Raw genomic sequence first — 10275 nt, forward strand, 5'->3', positions numbered from 1 at the left:
CAGCTGTCCAATCAGAGAGCAGCAATTCTCAGTACTTCCGTTTCCACGGTGATAGTCGGAAGTGACTGCGAGTACTTCCATGCTTTGGAGTGGACGTGGCCCTGAGGATTTCATATCGACGTGAGTTAAAACTCGTCATAAGTGTCTCAAATGTAACTTTAAAGATTAAAAACCGATGCACGGATCGTGCACGTGCAGCCTTGATGAGTACACGCTGGTGTTGGTGAATGAAAAGTGGAGGACCTTGAGTCACGGTCACGGTCACGGTTAGACTCAAAACATCGACTCTGTTCTAAGCGAGCAAGTCCAAGCTGAAAAAGCAACAGCGCTGTTGTACGGACACGCTTATATTAGAATATCGGAAATGCAATCCTTAGATTACACGTTATGCGTCATCATTGTCCAGCTTCTGCAGCTCAATCCAAGTTTTCCAGCCTCGTGGTTGTCCAGTGTTGGGTTAATTGCGCAAGCGCACGGTGGAAATGGTTAAGGAACTTGCTGGACAGTAGCAGAGTAGCCTCAGGAAAGGTGTTTATATAACTGTGCCTCTTCTCAATTTCTAATTACTAAAATACACTTTTTATGTAATATGTAGGTTCATACATGTCGCAATAGTGATGTTTACCATGTTATTAATTCAAAGTTAATCTGAATATATCTTTGAAAGTTGTATGTTTTTATGGGTTACTTATGAGGCCAGTTGGCTGTTGTTGTTTAATAACCCGCAATATTAGACCAAGACAGTAACACTGGTTGTGCGATAACAAGCATGTATTTTTGTTATTGATTAATTTAAATCTATTTGCATTTTTTTCATCCATAAAACATCAGAAAATTGGAGATAGCTCTGTTGTTTCAAGGTGGTATCATCAAAATGTTCCTTTGGCTAATAATGACACATCAACAAGATTGTTTACTTTTTAAAGACTATGAAACTTAGCACTTGTTAATTTTTTCGCCTTAATGTTAGCTATAGGTTAATTGGTTGATTTATAGATTAATTGATGAGTTGAATTAGTTGTAGTAACAAAGTCAACACAGTCTGGTGGGTTACACATTCACCTAACAGAGTCTCTCTGAGACTTCGTCAGAAAGGCCACTCTTTACAAACATCGGACAGCCAGCGCTGCCTGCTGTGGTGATCCTTTGTGAATACAGGGAGCAGCTGAAAGTCACTTCGTTAATAATAACGTCTTGCATTACAAGACCTACATTATGTGCATATTTTTATTTTTGTGGAAAGTTATGACAAATAGCTCGTTTTATTAGATCTAAATATTTAAAGTCAATTTTAAATGTTGCAGTGAAGCTGGCGGCTCATCACCCTGTAGGGGAAAAATATCAAACCTTTTTGGGTCTTTTCAGCCTTTCAAATGTAGTTTAGGTTTTTTGCTGCCTTTATATAACTTTAAGCTCCATCGTTGTTGGAGGATTTAAGACATCTCTTTTAGGTCTAGAATGTAGTTTTCATTCCTTTTTTTTTTCACTTTAAAGTTGAAATGTCAATAATTATTTATGAATTCTCTTTAGTGCAAAATTAATTTTTAACTTTGCTTCCTTCCAGCACTCATGCAGCGCTGCCTCACACTGACCCTTGCTCGGCACAGCAGGCTCCTCTTAAGAAGTAAATTTGCACTTGTCCAGTGCCAGCAGTCGGCAGCTATGTCAAGTCTCCTGATCAACCAGCCCAAATACGCGTGGCTCAAAGAGCTGGGTTTGTCTGAGGACAACCCAGGTGTTTACAACGGTAGCTGGGGAGGTAGTGGGGAGGTTATCACGTCATACTGCCCTGCCAACAATGAGCCGATTGCCAGAGTTACCCAGGCTACTTTGGCGGAGTATGAACAGACTGTTCAGAAGACGAAGGAGGCTTGGAAGTTGTGGGCAGACATTCCCGCTCCTAAAAGAGGGGAGATTGTGAGACAGATTGGGGATGCATTGAGAAAAAAGATTAAAGTACTTGGAAGTCTGGTGTCACTGGAAATGGGCAAAATCTATGTTGAGGGAGTTGGTGAAGTTCAGGAGTACGTTGATGTCTGTGATTATGCAGTTGGTCTGTCTAGAATGATCGGCGGGCCCATCCTGCCTTCAGAGAGACCGGGTCACGCCCTCATCGAACAGTGGAACCCAGTCGGCCTGGTCGGCATTATCACCGCCTTCAACTTCCCCGTAGCTGTCTACGGCTGGAACAACGCCATCGCTCTGACCTGCGGCAACGTCTGCCTCTGGAAAGGGGCTCCGACCACTCCTCTCACAAGTGTTGCAGTTACCAAGATCGTGGCTGAGGTGCTGGAGCAGAACAATCTCCCCGGCGCCATCTGCTCCATGACCTGTGGCGGAGCAGATATCGGCACAGCCATGGCAAAGGATGAGCGCGTGGATCTGTTGTCCTTTACTGGCAGCACTCATGTTGGCAAGATGGTGGCCATGATGGTGCAAGAAAGGTTTGGGCGCAAGCTGCTGGAGCTCGGTGGCAACAACGCCATTATCGTGTTTGAAGATGCTGACCTGAATCTCGTGGTGCCCTCTGCCGTCTTCGCTTCCGTTGGAACCGCTGGCCAGCGCTGCACCACGACCAGGAGGTTGATGCTGCACGAGAGCGTTCATGACACAGTGGTTGAAAGGCTCGCCAAGGCCTATAAACAAGTCCGCATCGGAGACCCCTGGGACCCCAGCACCCTCTATGGTCCTCTGCACACCAAGCAAGCTGTCGAGCAGTACCTGGCTGCCATCGAGCAGGCCAAGCAGCAGGGCGGCACTGTGGTCTGTGGAGGAAAGGTGATGGACCGTCCTGGAAATTATGTGGAGCCCACCATCATTACAGGACTGCCTCATGATGCCTCTATTGTCCACACCGAAACCTTTGTCCCCATCCTGTATGTCCTCAAGTTCAAGACAGAGGAGGAGGCGTTTGCCTGGAACAATGAGGTCAAGCAGGGTCTGTCCAGCAGCATCTTTACCAAAGATCTAGGCCGGGTTTTCCGTTGGCTTGGCCCCAGAGGGTCCGATTGTGGCATCGTAAATGTCAACATTCCCACGAGCGGAGCAGAGATCGGAGGAGCTTTTGGTGGGGAGAAACATACAGGCGGTGGAAGAGAGTCAGGCAGTGATTCATGGAAGCAGTACATGAGGCGCTCGACATGCACAATCAATTACAGCAAGGATCTTCCTCTGGCCCAGGGAATCAAGTTTGAGTGAGCCAGCCGGCTTTAAGCGTCGATGAGCCCGAAGGACAACACTAAATAGTTTGAATGGCCAAGTGAAATGCATGGTAATGCATTTGGATTCAGAAAGGTCAGCTTGTGTTTAGATCTGTCTCAGATACGATAACTGTATCTGTATGAATGTAGTTTAAAAATATTCTGGATTTAACAAAAACTCCTGAATTTGTTTTAAAGGTTAAATTTTCCCCCAAATGTGTGCACTTTTCTACAAGCACTTAATGAAGTTTGACTGATCGATTACAATCGTTACATTTTGGAAGAAAAACTAGACAAAGTTGTAAATGTGTCGATCGTTGCAGTTCACCGTTAACAGAAATGTTGCATACCCAACACTGGCTGTTTTGCACCCAGTTAACACATGAATATACTGTAATTTCTATAATACACAGAACTTTCCAGGCAACCAAACGACAATAAAAGGCAATGTGTTGACATGTGCACTGTCTGTGGATATTTCATATTTTAATGCTTTCACTGAGAGAACGCAGGTGCAATAGTCAAATCCCAGTAAAATTTGGATCATGAACATTGGTACAATATCTTCTTCTTTAAACAAATAATGTGTGCGGTATAATTTCCATGTTCGACATGCACTGACAAGGAAGTTACTCCCGTGACTTGGGCCTGTCCTGGAACACAGACGCTCAGTTAGATTTGTATGGGGGGTTAGAAGCCAGGTCAGTGCCTTTTTGGCTCTTTGGTTTCCAATAAACAACCGTGAAATTGTTCTTCAGAGAAAAAGTTTTCATTTTACAAGTGTTGTCGGTGCGTTTTTTCCCACACTGGGCGAAAGGGCGACTATGGGAAAATCTCTCTGCAGGTACACATCAGTGTAATGTCCAATAAAGGGCAGGTTTTGTGAAAAAGTTGGAAAGAGATGATCAAAGTTATTAGCCTGTTGCCTTTTAATGTGACTGACTTTGAAAATGAAAGTTTTTAGTTTAGCTCTGCTCCATTTTATTTTTTTTAGAATTACAATCCTGGATTTTAGTTATGATGTACACAGAGGGACGAGAAGATAAAAATCATATATAAACAAGCAGCGTACACATTTATTATATTTGACATGGTTTAATTTTATGGATCTTTGCAGCTGCTGATTACTGCGATGATTCAGTCGACATAAATACTGTCACGTTGTTAGGTACAACAAAGGGACATCTGTTGAACTGCTCGTTAATGCAAATATCAGACAGTCACATGGCAGCAGCTCTATTTAGGCATGTAGACACATCCAAGCATCAGAATGGGGAAGAAAGGTAATTTTGAGCGACTGAATGTGGCATATTTGTTGGTGTCAGACAGGCTGGTCTGAGTGTTTCAGAAACTTGTTCTACTGGGATTTTCCCACACAGACTGGTCTGAAAAAGAGAAACTATCCGATTGGGAGAAAATGCCATCTAGATGCCAGAGTTCAGAGAGGAAAAGCCAGACTGTTTTAATCTAATAAGAAGCAACTCAAATATCACTAAGGTAGGCAGAAGAGTATCTCTGAACCAGCATCCCTGATGCTACACCAGATGCTACTCTCAGCAAGAACAGGTAACAACTCAGCCTCACCATAACTGGCAACGGAATATTGGAAAGATGCTAGCTGGTCCGATGAGTCTTGATTTCTGTGACATCCAGATGGTGGGGTCAGATTTTGGGGTGAATGACATGAAAGCATGGATCCACTGTGCTTTCTATTAATGCTTCAGTCTGCTGGTACTCTAATAGTGTGAGGGATGTTTTTATGGCACACTTTGGACCCCTCAGTACCAACTGATCATCATGTAACCTCAGCCTAGCTGAGTGTTGTTGCTGACCGTGTCCATCAGCAACAACACTCAGCGGTTGCTAAAGGAAATAGCTCGCCTGTATTAGCACAGTGTAGCCGTCTTCTGCTTCCAGTAGGAGTGAGCTGTGTCACAAAGCTCGGGTAATCTCAAACTGGGTTTTTGAACATGACGATGAGTTCACCGTACTCAAATGACCTCAAGTCACCAGATCTCAATCCATTAGAGCACCTGTGAGATTTAGTGGAACAGACGTCACGCAGTTGCTGCTATTATGTAAAAATGGAGCACAATCTCAGAAGGATGCTGTTGAATCAACCCATTTCATTTTTGTCTTAGAATATTCTAAACCGTTACAGAAAGGAAGCACATACTGGACAAAAGTATTACTGTGGGAATGGATCACTTACAAAAATGGTGTAGACATGAGGCAGTGTCTAAACAAGTATGTACAGGCTGTGTTTCTGCCATTCAAAATAAATCTTTACCAGGTAAAGCAAAGTTGAAATGTATTATTTGTTGTTGCCTCAGAAGTTTTGCTTAATTCTTCAAAACTTCAAGTAATTTTCTCAGTTTTGAGTTATTGTCTTGGATATTTTTAAATTGAAATTCTAAGAAATTAACTCAAAACTTTGACTCACAAATGGAAAAAAAAATGTTTTTTTTCAGTGGCAGAAACAAGTTTTCATATACAGGAATGGTAAAATAAGAAGTCACACGGATGTCTCAAACTATAAATGCTCATGTTTTAAGATGCGCGTCAGATTCATATCAAAGGTTGATGAGTATTTTGGAGCCAATTTTGTCTATGCTGTTCTTCTAGGAAGCCCTGTATGAAAACACACGTGTGGCCACCTGCCGAGGGACCTGCAACAAGTTTTTTGGGGGGAAAGTAAAAAAAAAAGTGGGATTATTCTTTCATTTCTATTTATTTACCTTCTTCAACTAGTACTGAAGAAATCAACTCTGTCCCTTTAATAGAAAAACTACTCCATCGGCTATCCTTTGTCTCCCCCCATATATCATCACCCTCCCACTCAGTAACTCTCCACCTCATCCTCCAGCTCTCCATTTGCTGCTCCTCCTAGCAGCATCTACACTCACTGCTGAAAGGAAGAACTGAAACCACAGCGCTCTGTGCGACTCATAATCCATGCCGTTTAGGACGTATGCAGAAACAGCCACTTCCCCTCCTCATCTGCACTGGAAAAGGTAGAAAAGCTTTCATTCTTTTTTTTAATGTCAAGCTTTTTGATTCACAGCAATGATGTATTGGCGCAGTAACCTCTATATTTGCCAGGGAAAATGTACTTACTCAGGAATACTGAATACTGTATACATTCAAGTACAAATAAGAATATTCCTACTGTTTTAATATAATATTTAAATAATTTTTTAGATAGAAAAATTATGTTTCCGAGGCTAAAGTCTGCAGTATAAACCTTACTAAAACTCAGATGTTTTTCTGGCACTTAACTTACCTTTTGGTGGTGTTTGCAGTGTAATAGAGGAAACGCTGGTGACTGTGGTGTTTAGTGAGGTTGTGAACTCAGACTTCGTACCTGGTATAAAGTTGGTTTTGAGGCAGTGCAGAGGTGAACTGTAGGTCTTATCTCATGTTAAAAATCTGTGGTGCACCATAATGTCAAGTCAAAAAAAAAAAAGGAAAAGAAATAGTGGGCTCGTGGTAATAAATTAATGATCATGTGGCGTCGTAGGGTTGAAGCTGTTTGGCGGCCTCTGCAAAGGGTGCTATTAGCACACCAAGGTTACGCCTCACTCCCCCAATACTGATGTGTGATCGACTTCTTTGGAAACTCAGAGCGTGTTGGTTCATGCTTTGTGCTGCTTGTTGCACCCCTGGTTTACAGAAGTGTCTGGGATTCCCCTGGACTGAAACACTCTCACTTCTTCTGTTTGCACATTTCCTCCGCAGCTTCTCCCTAAATCAAAAGATTAAGGGTTGCTCTTCCTTAATGTAATTGAGGGCGTCGTTTGATTAATAAACGTGGAAACTGTGTATTTTTGAAACCCACAGTGAAGTTATAGCATCGAAAAATATGCAGCTTTTCAACAAATAGATTAATTTTTGGACACTAGTACATTTATTTGATTTTAACCTGGATATTAACATTGTAGAAAAACACTCTTGCTCTAAATTTTTCTTCTTGTAATTTAATGTAGTGTGCTGGAGACATAAAGCTTCGTGGGAAAAAAAATTAAACCTGATTTTATTCTATGTGAAAAAGTTAATGATGTCATAATAATGGAATCGCACAGATCCATACATATATATATATATTATCTTCTCCAAAATGGACACAGTGTCACTTCTGTATTACATGTCCATACTTCTGTTTTGCTCTACCAGTGTGGATAGCAGCAGTACATGACTTCACAGTCGTTGATCGAGGAGAGTGTGATTCCCAGCACAACACGCGAGGCATGATCACAGAAGGGTTCTTCACCAAGCTGCTGCTGTGTGATGGCCCAGGAATAGCACTGAGATTAGACAAGAGCCTAAACCCTTCATAGTTGCACTTTAACATGATGTCAAACAATCACTTTGACAAGGCGTGCATGAATGTCACTGTGCATCCTCGTTACATTTCTTACAATGGATCCATGCATCAGAACATACTGAGCAGCACATATTCTACTGCAGTACAAAAGAGTACTTTTCTATATACAGTACTGTGCCACCACTAATTTAGTTTATATTTTTCTAGTTAAATGGGAAAAAGGTGCTTTATTGAAATGTGGAAAAATAGATGAAAACAAAGTATAAAAGGTAAAAACCAAGGTTGTTGAATTCTAACGAACTTGAAGGTCAGTATTTGGTACGACCACCTTTATTCTTCGACACAACCTGAACTGTCTTCAGTCTTTTTTGTAATTTCTTTAAGTAGTGTTCTCCGGTATTCTTGGAGTCAAAGCTGGTCTTTGGATAGTGGCTGGCTTTTGTTCCGCTCTCTGTGAAGATGATCCCGCACTGCCTCAGTAGTGTTGAGGTCTGGGTTCGGGGAAGGCCAATCCATAACTGATAGTGTCCAGGTATGCCTTCAAACATTTTCCAGATAGCATCGTGTGGTGGATCAAAATCTTATTTTATTTTTATGAGTTCATAATGACATCAATTGCCAAGAACCCTGCTGAATGAAATGTAGCGTCAAAACCATCTCTCAAATGCATCATGTATCAGGTCTTTCCTAGATTTGATTCGCATACTGATCCTCTGCTGTAGATAGTTTTTGTAGGCCAGTCTCCTACATTTTTTTAATAACACACTGCACACTATGCTGAGATATGCCACGTTTTTGCACCAAGTTTTGCACCAAAAGCAGACAATGTCCAAAGAAAAGGTTTGACCTTCGGGAAGCCTGGACCCACTGCTGCAGAAAGCAGCCTGGCTCTTTGAAAGCAAAATATAATGAAATGAGGAGTGGCACAGCACTTTGAGAAATGACACAGAGGTCACAGTACAGGATATAGACCATTATGTGTCCAAATTCAGAGATTGTTCTCCATCAAGCTTTTACTCAAAATACATAATTTGACAAGAGCCAATCAAGGCTAAGCTGTGGCAGTCTGCAAGTAAAACCCAGAATTTGCCAACATCTATTTTCCTCATCACACAGAGTGAGACAGGACTGGTGAGCTCAGCAAGGCACGCATATTTTAAGTCACTTTGCACTCTTCAAGAGGGCCTTTTTTTTCAATAATCCATTATGCATAGCAGCTCTGGCTCTCCCTGGTATTTCTCCTACCTTTTTGACGTCAGTTGCCATTTGTGAGGGTTACCCTGACAACGGCCTGCCTCCCCGGGAGATGTCTGGTGGATAAGACGGCCCCGATAAAGCCTTTTAAGGTTCTACTGTTGCTACACATTTTAATTGCCTCTGATACAGTGAAAGTATTACATGGGGGTGTGACGGCATGTGGCCTAAAATCCAAACATCAGGATTAAAAAGCCCCAACATTTAGGAGGTGGAGGATTGACGTCCCATCATCTCCACTCGATCGCATCACCCACGTTTTGGGGTCATTATTGAGCAGTCCTGTGAAACTGAATTGGATATGATAGATCTATTTTTGAGCACACTGTTCTACACGAGACACATGCATTACCCAGTTTAAAAATGTCATATATGAAGGTGGTGTAATATGAGAAAAGATCACTGGAATTCCCCTGAACAATATGCACATAGATTTATGATATGAGGCAGAAAGATCAGATATTATCCTGGTCATTTATTAACTAAAACGAAAAACAAAAACAAACAAACCCTAACCCCCCTCCCCTTATGGATTTCCATAAACATCAGTGATAATACGCTGAAATGTATTATTACAGCATGCTGAGAATTTTGTATCCACGCTGACAAACAGAAAAATCTCAATTGTGCCGACCTGTTGATGGTTTTGGGATGACTTGTAGTCAGCAGTATACAGGTACGTCAGTTCTTGCTGTTTCTCCTACACCATAAAACCATCGTAAAATTCAAATGATGTTATTCACTTGCATTGAGCTGTGTTGCTAAATTCGAATAAATGCAAAAATGTACAACAACACGACAAAGCTACTGTACACAATACCTGTTCCAGGCTCCAGGACACTATTTATAGCCTCGGCAACATGTGTGTCTTTCTTTTTTTCACACACCAGGCTATTGATGTTCTATTTTTACAGTGTCAATTTGCTCCCCCAACCCAACCCTGCTTCTTCCTTTCTGGTTGCTAAGCAATGGACCAAGGGACCTGATTGGCCTAGGATGTGCTTTTGGACACACTGACTGCGATTCTCAGCTGGTTAATGAATTCAGTCTTTTTTGCTCACTATAGAGAGAGAACACAAGCTGACTTCTTCTTAGGCAGTTATCTTCCATTTAAAACCAATCTCCGATCCAAAACACTACAGCACTCAGTGTTGACTAATGTAGTGCATGACTAGAGCTGAGCTGTAGCGGTGTTCAGGCTCCATGATTTAGCTCTACCTTGTGCAACTAGGAGTCTATTTTTGCGTAACTTCAGACATGATCCGACAAAACGCTAAGGGTGACCCAGTATTATGTCATCTGTGAAACCGGCTGGCTTAAACTTGTTAGTACAACTTTACAAGCACGCTATAAATGAAACAGTAATACTAAAACCACTTAAATGTTCTGCTTATCTTTATTATGACTGATACGATGTATTTTCTATAACACATGGGCAAATTATTGATTGTGGTCTTGGCAGGTGTCATCCTACGGATCTAAATTCTATTTTGCTAT

The 10275-nt window shown here is 41.7% G+C and overlaps 1 protein-coding gene across 1 annotated transcript; it reads left to right on the forward strand.

Annotated features, from left to right (window-relative positions):
- Positions 1–9: 9 nt before the first annotated feature.
- aldh7a1 (aldehyde dehydrogenase 7 family, member A1) lies at positions 10–3656 on the forward strand. Its single transcript, XM_063465786.1, has 2 exons — positions 10–120; positions 1565–3656. The coding sequence occupies exon 2, from the start codon at positions 1570–1572 to the stop codon at positions 3196–3198; it is 1629 nt and encodes a 542-aa protein (XP_063321856.1). The 5' UTR covers positions 10–120; positions 1565–1569; the 3' UTR covers positions 3199–3656.
- Positions 3657–10275: the final 6619 nt, after the last annotated feature.

The sequence above is a fragment of the Pelmatolapia mariae genome, linkage group LG23 (assembly GCF_036321145.2).
Source record: "Pelmatolapia mariae isolate MD_Pm_ZW linkage group LG23, Pm_UMD_F_2, whole genome shotgun sequence".
Classification (NCBI taxonomy): Eukaryota; Metazoa; Chordata; class Actinopteri; order Cichliformes; family Cichlidae; genus Pelmatolapia; species Pelmatolapia mariae.

Coding starts and splice junctions, on each gene's coding strand:
- aldh7a1 (XM_063465786.1), top strand. CDS start 1,570: ATGCAGCGCTGCCTCACACTGACCCTTGCTCGGCACAGCAGGCTCCTC.